The sequence below is a fragment of the Ambystoma mexicanum genome, chromosome 8 (assembly GCF_040938575.1).
Source record: "Ambystoma mexicanum isolate Mex_15411 chromosome 8, UKY_AmexF1_1, whole genome shotgun sequence".
Lineage (NCBI taxonomy): Eukaryota > Metazoa > Chordata > Amphibia > Caudata > Ambystomatidae > Ambystoma > Ambystoma mexicanum.
Window position 1 is genome coordinate 1,563,233,843 of NC_090929.1, and position 24,547 is coordinate 1,563,258,389.

The 24,547-nt window shown below is 48.2% G+C and overlaps 1 protein-coding gene across 2 annotated transcripts in view; it reads right to left on the reverse strand.

Annotated features, from left to right (window-relative positions):
• The window catches only part of SMNDC1 (survival motor neuron domain containing 1), a 500,862-nt gene that overhangs the window by 77,367 nt on the left and 398,948 nt on the right, over positions 1-24,547 (reverse strand). For both annotated transcript variants that reach the window (XM_069611768.1, XM_069611769.1), the window contains exon 5: positions 4,923-5,076. In XM_069611768.1, coding sequence (XP_069467869.1) covers positions 4,923-5,076 — 154 coding nt within the window. The remainder of the gene's footprint in view (positions 1-4,922; positions 5,077-24,547) is intronic.

The window sequence follows — 24,547 nt, forward strand, 5'->3', positions numbered from 1 at the left end:
CGGCATCCAAACAGTAATGCTTGCTGAAAGCCAAGGGAGTGGCCCAAGTGGCCGTCCTGCTTATGACTTGCAAAGGGACATGCCGATGGAATGCGATGGCCGTTGCCTTGGCCCCGACTGCGTGGGCGTGCATGTTCGCCGGAAGCGGCTTGTGCTGGCCCTCGTATGCTTCTTTGAAGGCCGAGACCATCCAGTGGGATATGCAAGTCTATAGCCTGGTCTTGCGCCTCCGAAAGTGACAAACATGGCGTCTGATTTGCAGAACCCCTTGGTCCTGTGAAGGTAGAATTTCAGGGCACGCCTGACATCCAGGCAGTGCAGAACTACGTGCCTCGTCCTTACGACTGGCAAAAAACGTAGGAATGACTATTTCCTCGTTTAAATGGACATCAGAGGGCACCTTAGGCAGAAATGCTGGGTGTGTCCGTAGGGCTACTTTGTCCCTGCGAAAGGTAGTATATGGTTCTGAGGCGACAAGCGCCTAGTTTTCGCCGACTCTGCGAGCCGAGGTGAAACCCACTAGTAAGGCCGTCTTAATGGTACCAGCCTGATGTCTGCGGACGCCATTGGCTCAAACGGTTTGTGCGCCAGGGCGCCCAAGACTATGTTCAGGTCCCACACAGGGTGTAGCCTCCTGATGGGCAGGTAGAGCCTTGCAAACCCAGTCAAATTCTTGACAATCGGATTGGAGAAGACCGCCTTCTCAAGAGTTCCTGTAAGCCCTGATGGCTGCATGGTAAGTGCGACAGGTGTCAACCTGCACGCCAGAGTGGGCGAGGTGCACTGAGAAGGAGAGCATGTCTTCCAAAGTACATGCCAGGGGGTCAATTTCCTTTGAGCCTTCCCAGTGGCAGAATCTGGTCCATTTACTTTTATACTGGGCCCTGGTAGCTTTGCGCCTTGCGGCCTATACGATTTCCAGATTAGCCTAGGAGAGGCTGAGGTGCCTTAGCGTTACCTGTTCAGGAACCCCACTTTGAGGGCTAGTTTCTGTGGCGCAGGGTGGATGACCTTGCCCCCTCAGATGTATTGTCGGTACTAGGGCATGGCCCCTTGGACATAATGCCGGTACAAGTGCAGTGTGTTCATAAAGGCATGGGAAGAGTGGTGAACCGCTTCCAGAGATGTAGCCCTGACAAGCCAGTCGTTGAGGAATTGGTAGATGTGGAGGCCCTGCGCGCTGAGGAGGGCAGCCACAGTATTCATGAGTCTGTTAAAGACCCTGGGGCCGAGTTGAGGCTAAAAGGAAGGCCATTATATTGGAAATGATAGCCCATTATCCTGAACCGTAGGAAAGAACGATGGGCCTGCCAAATCGGGACATGTAGGTACACGTCCTTCAGATCCAGGAAGCACATCCAGTCTCCCTTGCACAATGTCTCAGCTGTAAAGGCTGGCGTAACCATCTTGAATTTTTGTAGATATAAGGAGACGTTGAGGGTGGAAAGGTCCAGCACAACTCTCAGGCCCACCTGGTTCTTTTTCTGAATGGCGAAAATCCTGGAGTAAAAGCCCAAGCCTCGATGGGAGGCTGGAACTTCCTCCACGGCCTGGCTCTCTACGAGCAACAAGATCACTGCCAGAAGAGTTACTGTCCCATCTTGAGGGAGGAGAGGCTGGGATGGGTAGGTGGTATCCCGTGGATACTACGGAGCGGATCCAGGGGGATCTGTGAAATTCTGGTGCCAGATATGTGCATGGATAGCAAGCCTGCCACCCACTGGAGACAGGTGAACCGGAGGGTGGGTCATGCCTTCTTTCCCTCAGAGGCTGTTGCGGAGGAGGGGGCCTGGAAAAAGCCCTTACACCCCCCCCACCCCGTTTTTTTGTTGCTTGTGCCGATTTGGCGTCGGCAGCGGTCCGGATGCCTGGACCTCTGTTCCTGGAAGCCGCGGAACCCTCCGTACGTACGCCCCTTGTCAGAGCACTGCTGTGACTGGGTGTATGATTTGGGCGTGGTCTTTGCCAAGATGGATAACGACTTGGCTGTTTGTCAGCTGTTTTTCTTTTTGTCCAGCTCCTCGTCCATGGTGGATTGGAAGAGGTTCCTTCCCCACCCCCCTGGAACGGCATGTCTAATATGCGTTCCTGGACATCCGGGTTGAATTTCGTTGCATGGAGCCAGGCTGTTCTTCTCATGTCTGTGGTGATACAGATGGCATGGCCAGAGGTGTCAATAGAGGCCACTGTGGATTCCATGAGGCCCTGCGCCACCAGCTTGGCCTCAGCCAGTCCCACCTTGAAATGTGATTGGCCCGGCAGCCAGCATGGCATAAGCCTGACAAAGATGCAAGGACGTGTTGGGATACAGCTTCTTCCCGTATGCCTCCAATGTCTTCTCCTCCTTGCCTAGCAGCGTCGCAGAGGAGGCGGCTGACAACGACTGAGGCTTCAAGTATAGTGATCCTGCAGCGATCACCAAGGAGTGGCTAAGGATGGGCTGATAGCAAGAGTGTATCCGCCTCCATCTGCCTGTACTTGACTTCCAGGTGTCGATTGACCGGCTGGACAGAGCGAGGCTTGAGCCAACCCTTTTTGGCCAGGGAGACTACATCGGTTTGCAGTGGAATTCCAGTTTTGGCAGAGCGGCGGCGTGTGAGAACTTCAGTAAGCACCCCCTCTGCTGGTTGCTCGACCTCGGTTTGAGGTCAGCCCAGATACTCTGCCAGCGAGGGCGTGTCAGGGTCCTCATCCGTGTCCTGTGGGTCAGGAGGATCCTGCATAGGTGGGGGAGTAGTGGGAGCCGGAGGCTGGTATGGAACCGGCTGAGGAATCGGCTGGGGGCAGGAGGCAGAGGCTGCGCCGGGTCCAGGGGTGCCGGTGGAGGAGTCCGAGGTGCTGGAAGCATTGGAGGGAGCACGTCCCTGATGGCATCCCTGAGGATAACCCACATCTGAGGGGGTCTTCATGAGCCCGAGGAACCTCTCAAAGAACCAGTCTTCACAGGCTGGAGGAGTGTAGGGGATACAGACAGGGTAGGGGGGAGGCTGCTGGAGCCGCTGCATACCCTGCCCATACGGACACAGCGGGAACATGCCCTGCGCAAATGAAGGATAGGCTGTAGGCCACGTACCTGTTTGAGGTCAGTCCCACCTTGACACTTGTTCTTCACCAAACTCGTGGAATGGCGTTGGACAGGTGCCGATGTCTGGCCCGGCGGTCTTTTTGTCGAACTGCCTGCCACGTGCATGCATCGTGTTGCTGTGCTCGCTGGGCCCAGCCTCCTCGAAGACTCTTCAGTGTGGATCGCAAGGCCTACCCTGCTCCTTGGGCCTAGACCTGGTAGGTGCGACACCCTCAGCCCAGGGGCCGGTAGAGCTGCGTTTAGGCGCCCCCTCCGACATATTACCAGTACTAGGGCATTGACCCTCTGACATAATGCTGGTACAAGGGCGGATACGCTCAGGTGAAGACCCGGTACAAGAACCTTCCAGTCCCTCAATGTCACCGGGAGGATCCAGGGATCCCTCGGCCTGTAGCTGGAGCAGCCTCAGTGCCGTGCTGGTAGGAGGTCCTGAGCAGTGCCTCCCGTGCAGGCGAGTCCTTGGGAAGGAGTCTCCCTTGCGGGGTGTGATGGAAAATAGAGGCCCAACCTGGGGCCTGGATCAACGTTTCACGAAGTTCTTGAGGTCCTCTGGAGGCGATTTCTGGAAGAACTCCCTCCACCTGGCTAGTCTGTTCTTCAGAGACCTCGATGACGGGGCGTTGCATGCTGTACAAGCTTGCCAACCGTGGTCTGGGCCAAAGCAAAGTAGGTAGATGGCGTGGGGGTCTGAAGTTGGAAAGAGCCAGTCACAGGATGGACACCTGCTGAACAATGTCGAAGTCGACATGCGCTGGGGAGGAGCGTGACACGAGGACAGAGTACCTGAATGATAACGACAAAAAAGACAAACAAAAGAATTGCATTGCAGAAGCGTGTGGAATTAAACGGCCGAAGCCAAACCTAGGCGCGCTGGTGAATTCATCCCATTCCCGTCGCCGCAGAAAAGGTGACTGAGGTGTGGCACCGGAGGGTGGAGTCAGGGCAGCGCATGCTCCCAGGGCCGCACCCCCACGTGCCTCTAAATTTAAAGGGAAAGGTTATTCTGGTGAAAAAGGGACGCCCATGCAGTATGGAGGGACGGGACATAAGAGTTAACGGAAGAATATGGTACTCATGTGCCTCGTGACTATGACCAGACTCGGCCTGAACAAAGATGGATAGGTGATATGGGAGGGCTATGGGGCAGATAAGGTAAGGATGTGTGTGTTATTCGGTAAGGCATCCCTCAGTGAGAAAGGGCGACGTATGCGAGATATAGCTCAGAACAGAGTCGGTGATTGGAGCGGGGGCCCTTCTCCGTTCTCAAACAAGGATGCGTTTTACTTTAGATTTTTTTTTAAATCCCAAAAAGATTTTTGAATGTTCATCTTTCATTTCAGAGAAGCAGTGTAATGTGGGGTGGAACCTCCTGCAATACACATTAACCCGCCAACCCCACTCCCGACCCCTAAAAACATTATCCCCATTTCCCAATTTTACTATCTGTACCTTTTTAAAATTATATATTGTAAGTGAATTTCTTGATAATTAATATTCTGCAATGCAAAGTGTGTGTGATGAATATTCTGCAATAAAATTGCAGGGTATCGGTACCCTTCTTCTGGCATTCTAGCCAATTGTCTGCCAAACTGTAAAACCCAAAGATGATCTAATGTGGGCCAGAAGAGTTGGTGCACTGCCTCTACGAGCCCTACAAGTTACTGTGTGAGAAAATGGGTTCCTATGGGAGCACAGGCTGTGCTTAGGTGGTGCAAAAATGGTACCCACTTGATTGAAAAGATCTGAGAAAAGCCATATTATAGCAGGTGACTAGAGTCAAAACAGATTACTAACATTGCATGAATAATTGTCCTTTGTTCAGAGTGGCTGTACAAACCTGCCCTTTCTTTGTCTTTGAATAAGCCTTATTGTTGAATTGTTGCCATTTTGATTTCTGATCTTCACGCTCTGTTTCAAGTTCTTTCATTCTCTGAGCTTTCTTCAAAGCTTTCTTCTTTTTATACTCTCGCTGCTGTGCTATCATTTCTTTCCTGAATTTGAAACAACAACATTTTCAGAGACATGCATGGTAAGGTTAGACTACAAACAATTTTTATGAGGGTCGTCTTCGGTAAGATTTATGGTTGCAAAACAGTAAGGAGAGAACAGCTGAATACTTGCTGCTTTTTTTCGGTTTGCTTGTGTAAAGATTATGGGGTAGTAGTGAGGTTGTTTCCATAAAGTCGCACGGTTGAGTTACACCCATCTCCTGTACACAAGGCATCACAGACTATAGATCTCAATGTGTCAAACAGAAAACCAGTCCGGCATGTCCAGTTCACCATGTACATTGTATGGTGCAATAGATTACAGCGAGTACAGCAACAGACACTGCACGGATTGACCAAGTAGTGTGGGCTACTGTTAGGTGAGTTTTCCTAGAGTCACACCAGGAGGTTAGACTTTAGCAAACTATCCCAGTGGTTTGTAGATTTCCCCCCCTCGCCCCCAAACGCTCAGTATCAGTCTGTACTACTGCTGGAACCTTGGTAGAGTGGCAGAACAGTGAGGCTTATCTTAAGAGGAAGATGTGAGCTGTAGGAATTACACTGAAACCAGTTAGACATGTACATCAAAGGAACACTTGCACTTATAATTTATATAAAAGTATATATTTATATTTACACCAAAATCACTTTAAATACTTGATACGTTTACACTAGAACACATCGGAATAGTTTAAAATATACTTCAAATGATACTTCTGTGATTGTTCGCAGTTAAATGTGTTGCAACGTTAGAAAGTGAAAAGACAATGCTATCGTATTATCGGTAACTATGCACACTCAGTTCTTAGCAGAAATACGGTAACACATTTGCTCTGAATGAACAGGTAAGAAAGTGACTTTAGGGAAGGAAAATGGTTAGCTTAATACTAGCAAGTTTCTAGAGATGTTTTGTTCGCACAGCAAGTAAGTCCAAAAACGTAACCCGATCTAAAAGGCAGTTCGGAGAGGGCTCAAAATCTTGACAATATGAAGAGTACCTGTGGATTTCTTCCATTCTTTAAAGATGCAGCAAGTTAACCACCAACGATGGAGACCCTGTTATGGATTTGATAAAGGGGCAAAAGCAGCAGCTTCGGTCTAACTGTTAAGTAAGATTTTAATAGAAATGGTAAATCTTCCTGACCTGGGTCAACCCCAGAACATTTTGCTTTACTAGTGGGATCTTTCTCCTTAATACCTGAGTGGGAACCTTTTTCCACACTCACCGAATATTTTACTCTTTTTATGGGTTTTTTTTTTTTTTTTTTAGACACGCCATAGTGTCTTTTTAAAGTTATCCTCTAATAACGTTTTGCCAATAAGTGCCTGTTGTTGCTGGGTTGCCCTGGGGGCTTCCCTTTTAAACTCTGGGTAACCTTGAGAGAACTACAGTTCCCAAGGGTAGAAAGGATCTTTGGATCCCTTTTACATTTTATTCTGTGAAGTCAGCACCCCCCACCTTATGTGGAGTGCTGGGGAGATACAATGGATCCACGTTCACATTAAAACTAATGTTAGGCAAGACTGTATGCAGTACCCTGTGGGAGACTGCACCAGCTTTGTCCTCTTGGCAATCGTTTACCAACTTGTGCTTATACCAAAGGTTGGGTTGAGCGACTGAGCAGCCAGGCTCATCTCAAGAGGGGTCAATGTGAGCTGTAGGGTTATTACACAGATTTACAGTGACAAGTATCCAAATAAACACTTCCTCTCGGTTTCTTGATTAAACAGTCAGTTGAATAAGCCTTCTTTAGAAGGGAGCAACACATTTAATAATAATATACTTCAAAACTACACACTTTGGTCCAATAAATCAGTAGATACCCATTTGGGATTGCACACACTTCCTACACCCTGAGGCGACTTAAATACTTAAGACACTGGACATTGATCAGGTAAGTACTTTTTGAACCCTCCAGTGCAAAGTAAATTAACTCTTTCCCAGTTACACAAGTTATCTAATGTGTGACTTTTGTTGAGGGATAGTTAAAGCACAAAGCCAGAGGTAAGAAGAGTTTCAGGGAGCCAGGACAGCCAATGTCAATTGAGCAAAAGTCTAGGTGAACTGGAAGCACTTCTTGCAGGTAGGTAAAAAGTCTTGCACAATGTTTTAGAAATCTTTGTAGAAAATTAAATTACTTTAGGGCCAGAAGCTGGGAGGCTTGTGAGTGGCAAAGCAGCCAAGACAAGTCTCAACTGAGAGCTAGCAAGGATAAACAAGAGTTAAGCAACCCCTTAGTTTTACAGTACCTTTGGTTTGAAGAAATTGGTTCCAGCTGGGTTCTGTTCCAGTTGTAGGTCTGCAGATCCTGTTCCTGAGCCTCAGTCGTGGGGACAAGAGGGAGGAAGTCTGGGGACTCCTGCAGTACGAATTGAAGGTCGGTGGCAGCAATGGGCAAACTTCAGATCAGCAGCACTTTGCGGTTTCAGCTTCTCGCGGCTCTCGCAAACAGCACCACTGCCATTCTCGGATACCTTTGACTTTCCTCGCATCTGGGGTCCAACACTGTTGAAATGGCTCAGGCTTTGTCAGTCCTGGAGCTCGGGTCGGACTTAAAGATGAGACACTCGATTATGGTCTTCCTCTCCCTGGCAATCGGTTCCTGCAGCAGCAATGGAATTACAGCCAGCTCAGAGAGGATGTCCAGACGAGTTAGCTTTGGGGATGATTGGTCCCACCAACCCACGGGGAGAAGTTGTCGATTGCAGGGCTTCTCTAGTCCAGGCAAATTCGGAGCTTCAGCACAGCAGATGGGCTTTACCAGGCAAACCAACGGTCCAGGAGTTGCAGCAAGCGTCTCTTCTAAGTTCTTCGGATTCCTTCATCCAGAGGTCTACTTCCTTCCAAGCCAAAAGACTTGCCTTTTATGCAGGTTTCTCCCATTTATTTGCAGCCTAGCTGTCACTCACACAGCAGGGTTGCTGTTCTCCAAGGACAGCCAGATGGACAGTCACCTTTGGGTGCATTCCTGTAACCATGGGGATTAGGCACAGGGAGTTTCGGACACCTGCCTCACTTCCTGCCCTGCCAGATACGCTGGAGCCAGAGGCGGGCTTCAGCAGCAAAACCAGCAAAAGACAAAACAAAGGGACCAAACCTGGTTTGGCACGCAGAGTAAATCTCAAGAAGGTCCTTTCCAACAAGAAATGGCGAAAAAAGAAAACTGCTGCTGCAATTGCAACCAGCAGCAGGAAAAAGTAAACCACTGCCACCAGCCATTAATTGTAGAAAGGGTAACACACAAATGTTACATGAGAACCTAGACAAAGGGGGATACTAAGTAACCCCTCCAGCACCCTATTGTAAGATAGTGTGTGCTGAGTCTAGAAAGTTACAAAATGTAAGCAAAGTCAATTTCACTTCACTGCTCTTGGAAATAGGAGTTAAACCAAGAGAAGGTATTTAAACCTTTGGGAAAGCTGGAAGACTTGCCTGTGTCACTGCACTGAAGGTGCTGTGTGACTATGTATAAAGTTGAGGCCTATGGAGTTTGTCAGACTCCAAAGTCACAAGAAACAGTGTTCAAATCAATGAAAGAAAAAAAAAAACACGAGAGAGTGGGGGAAAAAGGTCTCACTCCCTCCTGGTTAGCAATTAAAAGTCAAAGTCCAGCAAAGTGCTGGGGGTCTCTAAGGTAGAAGGGAATTCGCACATTTCTGAGAATTCTCCCTAAATAGCAATTTTGTTACAGGGACAAGCTTACTTTCAATGGCTGGTGGCAGTGATACCTTGTATTAATTTGGTGCACCTTTACCGCAGGCTGTGTTCACAGCTGCAGTAAATGCACCCAAGGGTGCACATTTTTACCAAAATGGCCCAGTCTTTTTTCGTCATTTTAGTGTTTCTTGTTCCTTCCCCTGACATCCAGGGCGGGAAATTCCTTTGTGTGATTTTTTATCTTCGGCGGGAGTCCCCTGGCCTCCCTGCCCAGGCTCCAGTCTGTGTGAGGGTAGGAAGCGAACGAGTATCCAAAACTCTGCAGCACCTGGTCTTCCTCCTTGCCTGAATGGGGAAAAATCCCAGTGGGGGACTGGCTGTCCTGATGGGCCAACCAGACTGCCCCCTTTTGTAAAATGCAGGGAGAGAATGCAGGGATTGTGCTGTAGTTCCTGTTAAATACTGTGAACCTGGAAGCTGAAGACAAGTTGACCACTGGAACCAAAACTGAAGAGGACGAAGGAAAAGAAGAACGATTACCAGCAAACAGAGAGCCTGCTGTGTAACCTGAGCCTGCTGTAGCCCTTCCTTCAATCGACATGGGGTATCCGAAAACAACGACCCTGACCCAGATCCCGGTGAGACCCACTCACCTCAAGAACACCTGCATTTTGAGCCATCCCACACGTTGCTACAACCTTGTCTTTCTGCAAGACCCAAATACCCTGGGACGTCGAGCCACTGTGCGGTGCACGGTCTTCCGGATTCCGAATCTCGCTGAAACTTCGTGGGCATCTTGGTGGATCTCCAGAGACACGAATCAAGTGTGAAAAGTCCCCTAAACAGAGTGCTGGAACTGTGTAACAACGAGAATTCAACCACAATATTCTGTCTTCCTCTGTGCTTCTTGAAAAAGGCGTCAAATCCACAGAACCGCATTCAGCTGCGAGGGAAAAATCTTGCCTAGAGCCGTCTCCATTGATCCCGGTTGCAAAGTTCTTTCTGAGGTTTTGTTTTCAGTCAGCAAAACAAGAAATCCACTGACCGGGTATTTGGCTGCAGATCCTGAAGTCCTCCTGCTGCAATATCTTCAAAGCAGAGGCACTGTGTTGACTTGGGTATGTACTTACCTTAAGTCTGTTAGGATTTCTGTGTAGCTGCGGACCGTTTTCGGTGATGGGAAGGCCTCATCCAGCACACCCAGACCCACTGCTAAAATACTGCTAGGTGTGTCTTCTGTGAAGCCCCAACTCTAGAAGTAAGGTAGTCACCTGTTCGGCCAGTCTTCCTGAGGAACTCTGACTTTTTCTACTTAAGAACCTATCCTGACACTGCCTGTTGGACACTAGATCCTTGTCACCCCCCCCCCCCCTTCTGCCACTGAACACTAAAGAACAAGGGAAAGACTTAAGCCTATAAAAGAAAATGCATGTTTAAACGTTACTTGTAAAATAGTTGGTTGGTAATTGCACAGAGTGAACAGTTAAAAAAGTTCTTACTTACCTTGGAAGTGTGATGCACTATTCTCAAAAGTATGGTTACATCTTTCTTTGCTTAGAAACAATTTTGCCATTCTAATAGAAAGTAGATGTGAATGTATATTACATGTGATTAGGTTGTGCCTCTTCCCAAAAGTAATGGGTTGGTTTCACCAGATTATGCCTGTTAGGATAATTGTATGAGTGTCCCCCAACTGGGTCTTGCTTCCCCTGCCTTGCTGTTAGCCTGTCCAGAATAAGCCTGTATTGGGCTGTTGCCTACCTAGAATAACTTTTAGTCATTCAGTAAAGTGTAACATTGGGCTTTGCTTTCCCTGTGCTGTTGTAGACAGACTCACAGAGTCTGTTGGTTCCAACTGTCCCTTATAAATCATACACAAGTTACTTGTACTGCTGGTAAAGATCTAACCTTGATTACTTGTGAGGTTAAAAAAATATATGGGGGTTTACTTACCTTGAGTTAGCTGTGTGCCATCCCAAAAATAAGTTACAAGATTTACTGCTCATCTCAATCTGTGGTTCACTGATCTCAAAAGGCACCTGTAATTGAATACTACATCCTTAGGTTTTACTCGCCTAGTAGAACTATTATCACCAAAGTAGTTATAGGTCTTTACTGTAGCTGGAATAAGTTCCACGATTCACAAAATGTATACTGTCCAGTTGACGGTGTTACTGAGAGTCATTGTATAACTGGTAGGTCTACTGCCCTGGCATTACTGAATGTAATTGTGAAAGTAACCATTGATTTTTACCCCAAGAATAGGTGTGACCTATACTGAATGTATGAAAAGGTTGAACTTCCCTAGAACTACTGTTAGGTGTTCCAAAAAAGGTTATACGCTTTGGTCTGTGCACCTTCAAACAGTGTTGTGTTTTGATAATTGTGTTTACTATAATGTGTAATAGTACATATTTACTGCTAGATCAATATGGGCCTACCTGTATTTAAATAAATAGTTTATTTTTACATACATTGTAATACAAATGGTCCAAAGAAATACTATTTCATGTGTATTGATTCTACAGCCCTCTCTCCCTTTTAAGATGAGCCTGACTGCTCGGTCTATGCTACCATGAACTCCGGTGGTACAGCCTTATACTGCTGGAGTTCTGGATCCTAAGACCATCCTGAGCTGCAGACTTTGCTTACAGAAGTTGGCCCCTGTAGGGCAGACTTCAGCAGAGGTCAAAGAGTGTCCAATTCTTGAAGGACTTGGCCAACAGGCAGCTTCCCAGCTGGAAGAGCAAAAGCCAGGGACACAGGATGTACTGGGAAGATGGCATCCTTTACAGTGAGCCCAGTGAGCCTATAGAGTCTACTACAGGGGACTACAAAAGACTTGTAGTGCCTCAGGAGGTGAGACCCCAGTTTCTACAGTTAGCCTACGAGATCCCTTTAGCTGGTCACTTAAGCTTTAAGACAACCAAGGACAGGATTTCACTATATTGCTACTGGTCCAAGATGGGGTCTGATGTAGATATTCTGTAGCAGCTGTCACACTTGTCTGACATCTGGCAAGAGTGGAGCCAAGAGCGTCGCACCTTTGGTGCCCCTCCCAGTGGTGGGAGTTCCTTTTGAGAGTGTAGGGATTGACCCTCCCACATCTTCAGGCAACCAATTTATATTTGTTGTGGTTGACCATGCTACCAGGTATCCTGAAGCTATAACTATGAGAACTGTTACGAAGGATCTCCTTGGTATTTTTACCAAGGTAGGTTTTCCTAAGGAGGATCTCAGACAGGGGGACCAATTTCATGTCCCACTACATGCAAGTCATGTGGAAAAACGGGAGTGACCTACAAGTTCGACTATGTAGGGGAGGACTGGTCCAAGACGACCCCCCCTCGCCTGCACTTTCTCCCCAGGTAAGGACTATGGCTCTCTTGGGCGTCCCCTCATGCCACCCGGGCCCAGGTGGTGGAGGGCTCACCCACTGGAGACATTGCCCGCACGTATTAATTGCCCATACGTATTAAAATTTAGCTAGGCCTAGAAACCATTTTTGTCTGGTAAAGATGGTGTGAGCTCAGCGCACTGTAGCGCGGCCCCCACCCTTGGAGAGTTTCAGTCATCCTTGTTGCCGCAGCACCCTGGTAGATCCGCTGCGAGCACGTTCCCACGAACAAGACGGACATGAGCTAGCGTAATAGCCTAACATTGTAACAGTTCACCTCCCGCAGTGTATCGTATCATCGCTCCCAGCATGACCCGGCCCGCAGGCCTAGGCAAAATGAAATGAACAATAAAATGGTCGTTACAGGCCCGACAATCTTTGTATATTAATGCTGAGACTACTTGCAAAGGATGCTTTTCTCTCATAAAACCCCTTATATTACAAAAAGCCTGTAGGATGTATGATTACAAGAGATCATGCCCCCATGATACGAACGATGGTGAGCATATACCATTGCAGTTGGGTACTAATAATAACGGCACACAACACGAATACATGTATGACTGCAAAACGCACACCCCATGGGGCCCGTGCCATAACTGAACTAATGCTGCTAGAGGACACAAGAAAATGAATGTAAACCATCCAAAGGGCCCATGTGAAGAATGCATGAGAAGGTGCATGTCTAGGCCCCACATGCGCCACCACCATCACGCACAAGTGGCGGGTTACTTTCTATGTCCTCCACCAACCCTAACTCTACCCCACTTACTGCAAATATATATGCATATAACTAAATACTGTACGTGTTAAAGCATAAATGTATAAACAAGGTACTCAGACTGGTTATAATCAAGACACATCCAGCAAAGTTTAAATGCATGTTCTGTAGTGTTTCGAACAAGTATTATAGAATGTTCAAATGTTTGTGATGTCTTTACCTAAACCGGCAACACACGAGGGAGATACCTTTGTGAAATATGTGCAAGGTCATTCCCCCTCCCACCCAGCGAGGGCTGCTAAGGCATGAGAGCAGAAACCGCGCCGCGCTGCGTTACCTCCCCCAACTAGGCTGGAGCCGCTTGAAAGACTTGTAACCCCCTCTGTAGCACCCAAGGCCACCACCCGCCACCTGCATTATTTACAGCACAGCCGTAAACCTCTGCCTGAACGCACGCGCCCCCTCGTAAACCTCACAACCCACCGGACCACCTCAGACTTATGGCCCTGTGCAATAAAGACACCCAACACTTTGACAACATACAGCGGAACATCCATAACAACTTCTAACAAGGCAGGAAGACATGTACCGCCCGCGCCAGGCCCTGAAGCTTAGCCCCTCGACCTATGGCCCCTGTCAACAGGACACTGGTAACCATGCCCTGACAAATTACCTCTAGTCCCCTCACAAGGTGCATTCCTCCTGTGTTGCATTAACCTGTTGTATAACCTATTGTAAGATTTACTGAAGAAGATACTGCTAAAAATGCTCGAATGACTGCGGTGTGCATGACATAGGGCTAATAAGTCAGGAAGAGACATTCATCTCTGCCACTGGACGCAATGGCCCCACAACACCGCCTGGATGAACTCTGCCACCCTGCCAGGCCCAGCCCAACCCACGAGGCTGCCCAGTGACGTCTTCCAGCCAAAGCCAACCACATCACAGCAGCACCTATAGTTAGTCATCGCCACCCAATCCCCATGAACTTGTGCCCCCTATAGTGTGTAGGTTCTTATGACGTTTTTTGTAAATATATACGCCTGTCTTTGCTATTGTCAGACAGAGCGCTCTCGGAGTTTGCAGAGTCCTTTGCATGCCCTATTCTGATTGATAAACTCCCATTTACGCTCACCCGCACTCTGTCTTGGCCTTATTCCCATCTTGGGAGAGTCCTTTATTGTCTCTCATTGCGGGGTGGATCGTGCTGTGTGGGGACGCTTGCCTTCAACTACCATCCCCAAACGAATGAGTTGGTGGAGAGGTTTAATAGAACTATGAAGAGCATGATGGGTGCTTTAGAAGAACCTCTTCGAAGAAAGTGGGACCTTCTACTGCCATGCCTTTTCTTTGCTTATAGAGAAGTCCCTCAGGAAGGGGTTGGCTTCAGCCCCTTTGATCAACTCTATGGTCATCCGGTTAGAGGTCCATTGGCCCTAATCAAAGAAGGGTTGGAGAGTGCTTATTAGGGAGAATTCCCAGAAATGTGCTCATTCCCTTCTACCTTAGAGACCGCCAGCTCTTTTTGATAGACTTTTTAGATACTGTATTTTTAATGCGATTTTTTGACTGTTTCTTTTGACTTTGGCATAGGCTTCTTTACACTGTGACACACAGCACCTTCAGTGCAGGGACACAGGGAAGTCTTAGATTTCCCAAAGGTTTAAATACCTGCTCTTGGTGAAACTACTGTTTCCAAGAGCAGTGGAGTGAAAATTACTTTACTTACCTTTTGTAACTTTCTAGACCCAGCACACACTATCTTACCATAGCTGCTGGAGGGGTTACTTAGCCTCGGTCTAGTTTCTCATGTAACAGTTTTTCGTTACCCTTTCTAAAATTAATGGCTGGTGGCAGTGGTTTACTTCAACTACCATTGTGTCTTTCTACTGTGGGCTGCATTCGCAGCTGCAGTAAAGCACCCATTGGTGCCCGTTTCGTCAAAATGGCCCCAGTCTTTTTTCGCCATTTTTTGTTGGAAAGGTCCTTCTTGAGATTTACTTTGCGCGCCAACCCAGGTTTGGTCCCTTTGTTCGTTTCGGTTTTAACGGGATTCACGAGTGAAGCCCACCTCTGGCTCCAGTAGGTCTGGCAGGGGCAGGAACAGAGAGGTGCCCGAAACTCCGTGCTTAATCCACTTGGTTACAGGAATGCATCCAAAGACGATTGGCCGGCTGGCTGTCCGGCAAGGATGGTCACCCTGCTGTGTGATTGATAGCTAGGCTGGAATGAATGGGAGTAACTTGCATAAAAGGCAGGCTTTTTGGCTTGGAAGGCAGAGTCGACCACGGGACGAAGGAATCCGAAGAAGAACTTGGAAGAGACGCCTGCTGCAACTCCTGGACTGTTTGTTTGCCTGGTGAAGCCCTGCTGCGCTGAAGCTCCAAATTCACCTCGACTAGAGAAGCCCTGCAAGGACAACTTCTCTCTTCGAGTTGGTGGGCCCAATCAACTCCAAAGTAAGCCCGTCTGGACATCCTCTCGGAGCTGGCTGTACTTCCACTGCTGCTGGAAACGAAGTGCCAGGGAGAGGAACACCAGATTGTAGCACCAGGAAGATCCTCCGGACTTCCCTGAAGCAGGACTGACCAAGCCTGAGCCACAACAGAGTGCTGGCCCCCAGATGCAAGGAAAGTCCAGAGTGGTATCCGAGAACCGCAGTGTTGCCATTTGCTTTCAGACACGTGGAGCTGAAACCATAAAGTGCAGCTGAATTGACGTTTGCCCATTGCCTCCGGCGACCTGCCCATTGTGTTGCAGGAGTCTCTAGACGTTCCCCCCACCCCCTCTCGTCCCCACGACTGAGGCCAAGGAACACCAGGATCTGGAGACCCACACAGAAACAGAAGCCAGCTGGAACAATTTCTTCTAACCTAAGGTATGGTAAACCTAAGAGGACTTACCTCTTGTCGTGTAGCCTTACTTGTTCTCAGTCGAGACTTGTCTTGGTTGCCATTGCAGAGTTGCTTGCAGCTTTGCTCCTCACAAGAGTCCCAGCTTGTGGCCTTTCAAGGAAATCTTATTTCTACAAACTTTTTTAAAAATGATTGTGAAAGTCTCTTACCTGCAAAGAGGATCTTCAGCTCCCCTAGACTCTGCTCAACTAACATTGACTGTCCTGACTCCCAGAGAGACTCTTCTTACCTCGTACTTTGTGCTTTTGCCTTTCCTCCAGGAAAGGGTTAATTTACTTTGCATTGGAGGGTTTAAAAAAAAAAAGTACTTACCAGTTTGTGAATTATTTGTTAACCATTGTTTCATTCCTCCATCTAATCCTTAACACCCAAATTCAGTATTGCTCTGAATGTACCAGTGATAAATCAATGTCCACAGTGTCCTAGCTATTTAAGTCACCTGAGGGTGTAGGAAGTGTGTGTGTTATCCCCAATGGGCATCATCTGATTCAGAGAAACAGTGTATTTTGAAGTGTATTTTAAGTGTTGCAGGTTTTGCTCCCTTCTGAAGGCGGCTTATGTAACAGACTTAAATTAATAATTGTTTAATCAAGACACCTTGAGTTGAAGTGTTTGAAAAACGGTCACTGTGCAACTCTGTCACAACCTTACAGCTCACATTGACCCCTCTTGAGATAACCCTGGCTGCTAAGCCACACTACCAAACTGTAGTACAGACTTATACCAAAGGTTGGGTTCCCTATTGTCAGGAGGACAAGGTTGCTGTAGTCTCCTAAAGGGTACCGCACACAATCTTGCCCAACACTCTGATAGCCTATCTTTTCTATACTAGAAAGAATTGCTAGATCATGTAGCCAATCATCAATTGTTGGTCTGGCATCAGTCTTCCAACATATTTGTTTCTTCGCTATCAAAAACGCTCTATAGCACCAAAAAAAGCTGATCTACTCACAAGTGAATTCCCACTGGGAACAGCCCTAATACACAGACAGGGAGAACGAGGGAGTTCTCAGCCTCTACTGTATATAAGATACAGACGCATTCGAGCAATAACGCTCTGACGGAACTAGGCAGGGCTTTGTGGTCACTAGTTAGGTTCTTAATTATTAGAAAGGGATTAGAGTTGAATCTGCGCTGGTCCATTCAGATGCAAGGCTGATCTTGAGCTGAGCCTGATGTTCACACAACAAATAATTGTATATGGTATATACTGGACAGCTTCGAAGATGAAGCAATGCAAGCTCATGCAAGTAGATACTTGTTGGAATTGCAAATTAGAGATTGGTAATTACTTGCACATGTTTTGGTCTTGTACAAAGGTTGCAGGTTTTTAAGAGGAGGTTAATCAGAGAATGGAGCTTGCGTTAGATTTAACCCTCACCTTTTAAAGCAGGTTTCTCCCATTCATGCACAGCCTAGCTGTCACTCAAACAGCAGGGTGGCTGTCCCGAGAGGACAGGATGGACAGCCAGCCAGGCAGGCAGCCAATCAGGACTGGGCACATTCAGGCATTCCTGAATACAAATGACAGGGGAGTTTCGGGAACCTCCCTCACTTCTGGCCCAGTGTGTCTGGAAGGACAAGAGGTAGGTTTCTGTACTGAAGCCCGCCAAAGGCAAAACGAACAAAGGGGTCAAACCTGGCTTGGCACGCAGAATAAAACCTAAGACAGACCTCACAACCAGAAAATGGCGAATAAAGATAGGGCCATTTTGACAAAATGGTCACCCATGGGTGCTATACTGCAGCTGAGGATTCAGCCTGCAGTAGAAAAGCACAATGGTAGGAAAATGTAACCACTGCCACCAGCCATTTAAAGTAGTGAGGCTAACTATTTTTACATGAGTAGGTAGGAAAAGGGGCAACTAAGTAACCCCCAAGCACTCCACAGAAGATGGTGTGTGCTGAACCTACAAAGAGAAAAGGTAAGTAAAGTCAATTTCACTTTACTATTCTTGGGAACAGTAGTTCACACAATTAAAAAGGTGCTTATACCATATGAGAAATCTACAGGACTTCTCTGTGGCACTGCACTGAAGGTGCTGTCTGTCACCATACAAAAAGTAGATGCCTATAGAGTTTGTCAGATTCAAAAAACAAAGGAAACTATACAAATCAGGTCAAAATACGAGTGAGTGCGAAATAAGGTACACTCACTCCAGGGTTAAAATGAAACAGTCCTGAAGTCAGGCAAAAGAACTGGGGGTCTGTTGGGGAGAATTCTCAGAAATGTGCTAATTCCTCTCTATCTTAGAGACCCCCAGTAACTTTGCTGGATTTTAGGACTTAATTTTTAACCTGAGAGAGTGGGACCCCTTTTTTCCCACAGAAGTATTTTTAATGTTATTTGTACTCTGTTTCTTTGTTAAGTATGAAGTCTGACAAGCTCCATAGGCATCATCTTTACATTGTGTTACAGAGCACCTTCGGTGCAGTGGCAGAGGGAAGTCTTTCAGATTTCCCAAAGGTTTAAATACCTTCTCTTGGATAAACTACTGTTTCCAAGAGCAGTGAATTGAAATTGACTTTACTTACATTTGTAACTTTCTAGACTCAGCACACACTATCTTACCAAAGGGTGCTGGAGGGTTTACTTAGTATCCCCTTTGTCTAGCTTCTCATGTAACTGTTAGGTTACCCTTTCCTCGATGAATGGCTGGTGGCAGTGGTTTTCATTTTACTACAGTGGTGTGCTTTTACCACGGGCTGCGTTCACAGCTACAGTAGCGCACCCAACTATGCCATTTTTGTCAAAATGGCACCAGTCTTTTTTCGCCATTTCTTTGTGGAAAGGTCCTTGATATTTACACTGCCTGCCAAACCAGGTTTGGTTCCTTTGTTCGTTTTGTCTTTAGCGGGATTCGCGAGTGATGCCCGCCTCTGGCTCCAGGGTGTCTGGCAGGGGCAGGATGTGAGGGAGGTGCCCGAAACTCCCAGTGGTTTGTCTCCTAGGAGACCCAAATGCACTCCGATTGGCCGGCTGACTGTCCGGCAAGAACAGCCACCCTGCTGGGTGACTGACAGCTAGGCTGGAATGAATGGAGAGAACTGAATAAAAGGCGAGGCTTTTGACTTGGAAGGCAGTGTCGACCAATGGACGAAGGAACTGAAGAACGTGAAGAGGACGCCTGCTGCAACTCCTGGACCGTTGGTTTGCCCAGTGATGCCCTGCTGCTGTGCTGAAACTCCAAATTCGTATCGACAGAGAAGCCCCTGCAAGGACGACTTCTCCCCTTGAGTTGGTGGGACCAATCAAATCCAAAGAAAGCCACCTGGATATTCTCTCGGAGCTGGTTGCATTTTCCAGAGTTGTTGTTGCTGGAAACCGAAACGCCAGGGAGAGGAACATCAGATTGTGTGCGTTGCTTTTAAGTTGGCCAAGAGCTCCAGGAAGATCCTCCAGACTCCCAGGAAGTAGGACTGACCGAGCCTGAGCCTCAGAGTGCGGGACCCCAGAAGCAAGGAAAGTTCATCTCGACAGTCAGAAACTGCAGTAGTCCCAAGGAGCTGAAACACTGAAGTGGCACTTGTTGAAAAGATTGCCGGTTGCAAGCGACGAGAGTCCCATTGCAGAGCATGAGTCCCTAGAAGTCGTCCCTCTTGTACCCACAACTGAGGCCCAGGAACAGTGAGATCTGCACAGGAGTCATCTGCTGCACTTTTTCTTCAATACAAAGTTACTGTAAAGTCTGAAAGAACTTAACTCTAGTTGTAGAGTTGCTTGCATCTTCTACTACTCACAAGTCTAAACAGCTTGTGGCCCTACATTTGATTCTTCTTTTCTTCAAAGACTTCTAAAACATTGTGCAAAGACTTCTACTTACCTACCAGAAGTGCTTCAGCCTATATAAGACTTTTGCCCATTGACTGGCTTAGCCTTTAACACTGAATGACTCCGCTTAGGGGATCGAAAAGTATTTGCCTGCTTGAGAATATTTGTGATCACTTGTTTTAATAACCTTTTCTTTGACCAACTCCCAAGAGTATTCTAAATGCAAACCGTAAGATATTAATGACCCCAGCACCCTAGCTATTGAAGTCACCCAAGGGTGTAGGTTGTGACCGAGTCATCTTAAAAGGGTCTTACTGATTTAGAAACTAAGAGTGCGTAGTTTTAAAATTTATTTGTGTGCTTTTATATTGCTCCCTTCTGAAGGCTTAATCTAACTGACTGATCAATTAATACTTGTTTATTCAAGAAACCTTGTGTGTAAGAGTTTATTTGAATACTTGTCACTGTGAATCTCTAACTCCCCTACAGCTTACACTGACCCCCCCCCACCCCCTCCCCCTCTTAGATGAGCCTGGCTGCTCAACACACTACTAACCTGTGTAGTACAAGCTTATACCAAAGGTTGGGTTCCTATTGCCAGGAGGTCAGGGTTGTTGTAGTGCACCCAAAGGGTACTGCAAACAATCTTGCCTAACAGATGCCACCTCGCTTTCTTGCAGAATCTCCATTGCCTCCGAGCTCTTGTCAGGGAGGAAGTCCAGAAGGGGAGCGAGCTGGAAACAGCTCCCGGTCGTAGCGCCCTACGATAGCGAGGGCGTTGGCGGCATTGATTGAGTAGATAACACGTCGTCCCATAGCATCCAACTTCTTCCCCTCCCTGACCGGAGGGGTGGACGCTGCCGAGGAAGAAGTGCCTGATGACTTCTTGGCCGCTATAGAGTCCGGTGACGGTTGGGCCCACATGTTATTTTGGCGCGGAGTCCGGCACCCTGCATTTCTTCTCTAGCCGGTCCCTCTTCGCTGGGGCCGTGGAAGGGTTCTTCATGAGAGACAGGCCTTCATCCCAAATGTCATCCAAGAGTCGGACTGAAAGGATGGTCTTTCTCTTGGCCCGTGGTGCTGGTACAAGAAGCCCTCCTCCTCTGGCGCAAGCTGGAAGAGCTCCAAAGCTCTGGAGATGGATGAAACTAGCCTATCTCGTCCAGCGGGGAGGATCTGGACGGCGGCGACAGGTGGTCCCCATTCCACCGTTGTGATCCGTGCCTGTCGTGTCAGGATCAGTCTCATCCCTCAGGGCAGGAGAGGGTGGCAAGGATGCAGTGGACGCCTCTTGCTCTTTTTGGCTGGTGGTTTCCCCCATTGCCAGAGGGTCTGCCATCACCAGAGCCGCGGGCGGAGCCGTCGGCATAACAGGCATCCTCCTTTGTATGTCGGATGCCAGTGTATGTAGAGTAGAGCGAATGTCCACAGAGAGGTATCTAGGGGCAGAGGGCAAATCGGAAGCTGGGGCGCAGGAAGAGAGCCAAGGCCGTTTTCCTGGGGCTCCGTCACCCTCACAGTTGCACTCGTCAGGCCTGACCCCCGACATTTCGTTCGTCGTCTTTGTCCTCCTGGATGATCTGATGGTAGACTAGCTCCTCCTCCGAAGAGATATCTCTGCCCTGGAGGACCACTACGTCTCCCCCCCTTTCTTCGCGTCCAGAGGGGACAGTCTTGGGGATATCGGCCTGGAGACTCCCTCCTTGCAGGGAGTGGCACTCTTGCCTTTGGAGGTGCACCCTGCGGGTCGCCTCTGCAGCTTTCAAAAGGGACGTCACCGCCTCAATGGAAGGCGGAGCCTTTGTCGGATGCACCTGGGACTTCACGGCCAGGACCGGTCCCTTGCCCTACTCGGCCTTCTAGGCCGTCCCGGACGCATTGTCCTGCTTGGCGTTCTCCTTTGGCCTTCTCTGTCGAGGGCAAGCTGGCTTTGGACTTCTCCTTGGCCATCTCCGGAGCCACCTTGAGTTTGCCCGGATGGTACGTTTCCTCTTGGACGAAGATCCTGATTGTTGGCTGGTGACCGAAGTTGCTGGAGACCGACGCGCCCTGGCTGCTAAGGTGCCCGCCGCAACGGCGCTCCCAGTGGCAGTGGACTTGCGGGGCTTGGCCTTTTGTTGGATCCCCCGTGGTAGGGGCGCCCTCAAAGGACAGAAGCCCGCTCAGCTTTTCGGGATCCGGGTGAGGCAAGATCCTGGGACACACCCAATGCAGAGGCCTTGGTCTGCAGCCACTCATTCAGCTGCTTACGCCGATCCTTCAACGTGCGTATCGAGAATTCACGGCAAAATACACAATCATCCTCCTTGTGCGTCGGGCACAGGCAGTAAAGGCACTGGGAAGGTTTGCCATCCGATAAAACATTCCGTAAGCTGCAGTCGGAGCAAAGCTTATAAAGGGCGGTGGAATCCTTCTCCCAAGACATGGTGCACGCGGCGTAGGCCTGAAGAATCTTTTGAAGCCTCCACAAAGTAACTCGCTGAAAGGCTGATCGATGGAGCACAAGGCTCGATTGACCGAAAAATAGAGTAAGACTCTTGCAAAAAGCGAAAAACGCAGTAAAAGCACGAGGACTCCTAACAATTGAACGTGCAGTAAAAATCTGAAGATGGCTGCCAGAGGAGGGGCTTAGGTAGATGGCAGTCATTGGCTGGGGCAGTATGACCCAGAGCTCAGTGATTGGTTGCTAGGAGAAAGACAGTTCAGAAATTAAACTGATTTTTTTCTTTACCGAGGATTCCCAGCCTTACGATGGGGAATATTCATGAGCATGTGAATCCATGCCAGACCGCATGCTGTAGAACAGGAAATACAGGTGGATTATGCCTGCAATGGGTGGGAGGAGCAGAATAATGGGGCAAAGGGAAGGGGGTACACACGGAAACTGAGTGCAGTTATTTCAGCGGTGTGTCCTGCCGACGGCACATACAGCCCCTTAGGATGCGGCCCTTTGGTGGAGCGGCCAGCTTCCGCCCTACGGTCCCGAGGATTGGTTGAAGTAGGATTGTGAATGGCCAATCAGGAAAGCCCTGGCGAGGAGGCCCGACCGCTTCTCAACGAGGCTGTGAAAATCAGACAAGCAACTCGGTATGTGTCTCGAAATTTAAATTTCAGGCGCAGGGCTGCATCAGGTTCTGCAGATCGTTATATCTCGGGTGCGCTGCCCTGCAAAACAAAGTGAGGGATGAAAGCTTCCTCTATAGTTATTTAACATCTATTTTTAAATAAGCGTTCTTTAAAAAGGGCACGATATGTAACAATCGTACATACTTTAAATACTTTTCAGAATCAGCATCAGTTAGTGGATACTCTTTGGATATGTTTTTTACACAATTCCTACACCCGGAGGAGACTTCATTCCCAAGGACAGTAATTGCATTGAGGTTGCAGAAAGGAAAGGTTAAAGGAAGCAAACACGTTAACAGGTTCTCGGGGTATCAGAGGATACTGCTAAGGGAGAATTCTCAGAAATGTGCCAATTCCCCTCTACCTTGGAGATCCCGAGCACTTTTGCTGGACTCTAGGACTTTTTAATTTTTAACCTGGAGAGACAGACCCTTTAACCACTCATGTATTTTACTGTGATTTAAACTCTGACAAACTCCATGGGCACATTCATTTTACATTGTGACAGCACCTTCAGTGCAGTGGCACAGGGAAGTCTTTCAGATTTCCCAAAGGTTTAAATACCTCCCCTTGGTTAAACTACTGTTTGCAAGGGCAGTAAAGTGAAATTGACTCTACTTACCTTTTGCAACTCTGTAGACCCAGCACACACTATTTTACATAGAGTACTGGATGGGGTTACTTAGTATTCCTTTGTCTACTTTCTCATGTAACATTTGATGTTATCCTTTCTACAATTAATGGCTGGTCGCAGCAGTTTACTTTTTCCAACCATTGTGTTTTTACTGCAGTATAGCACCCATGGGTGCACATTCTCAAAATGGCCCAGTGGTCTTTTTTCGCCATTTCTTGTGATAAAGGTCCTCCTTGAGATGGACTATGCACGCCAAACCTGGTCCCTTTGTTTGGTCTTTGGCAGGGTTCACTGTTGAAGCCCGCCTCTGGCTCCAGCGTGTCTGGCAGGGCAGGAAGCAAGGGAGGTTCCCGAAACTCCCTTAAGTCTCCTTGGTTAAAGGAATGCACCCAGAGGTGATTGGCCGACTGGCTATCATTGGAGCCACCCTGCTGTGAGAGAGACAGCTAGGCTGCGAATGAATCGGAGAGGCTTGCCTAAAAGGCAAGGTCTTTTGCAAGAAAGCCAGAGTTGACCACTGGAAGGAATCCTAAGAAGAACAGCTTGCTGCAACTTCTTGACCGTTGTTTTGCCCGTTGAAGCCCTGCTGCAGTGCTGAGGCTCCAAATTCGCCTTGACTAGAGAAGCCCTGCAAAGGATGACTTCTCCCCTTGGGTTGGTGGGAATAACGCAAACTCATCTGGAAATCCTCTCAGCACTGGCTTTACTTCCATTGCTGCTGCAGGAACAGTGCAGGGAGAGGAACACCAAACTATAGTGCATCATTAAGTCGGACCCGAGCTCCAGGAAGATCCTCCGGACTCCCTCGAAGCAGGAATAACCAAGCCTGAGCCCCCTCAGAGTGCTGGACCCCAGAAGCAAGGAAAGACCACAAGGTATCCGAGAACCGTGGTGGTGCTTTTCGCGAGAAGCTGAGGTGTCGCTGATCTGAAGTTTGCCCATTGTTGCAGCCGACCTTCAATCCATAGTGCAGGAGTCTGACGTCCTCCCTCTTGTCCCCACGACTGAGGCCCAGGAACAGGATCTGCCATACTACAACAGGAACAGAAGCCAGCTGGAACCAACTTCTTCAGGCCTAAGGTGCAGTAAACTAAGGGGTACGTGCCTCTCGCTGTGTAACTTGCTAGCTCTCAGTTGAGACTTGCCTTTGTTACCTTTTGCAGAATTGCTTGCAGCTTTGCCCACTACAAGCCTCCCAGCTTGTGGCCCAACAACAATTTCTTTTTCAACAAAAACTCTATAACATAGTAC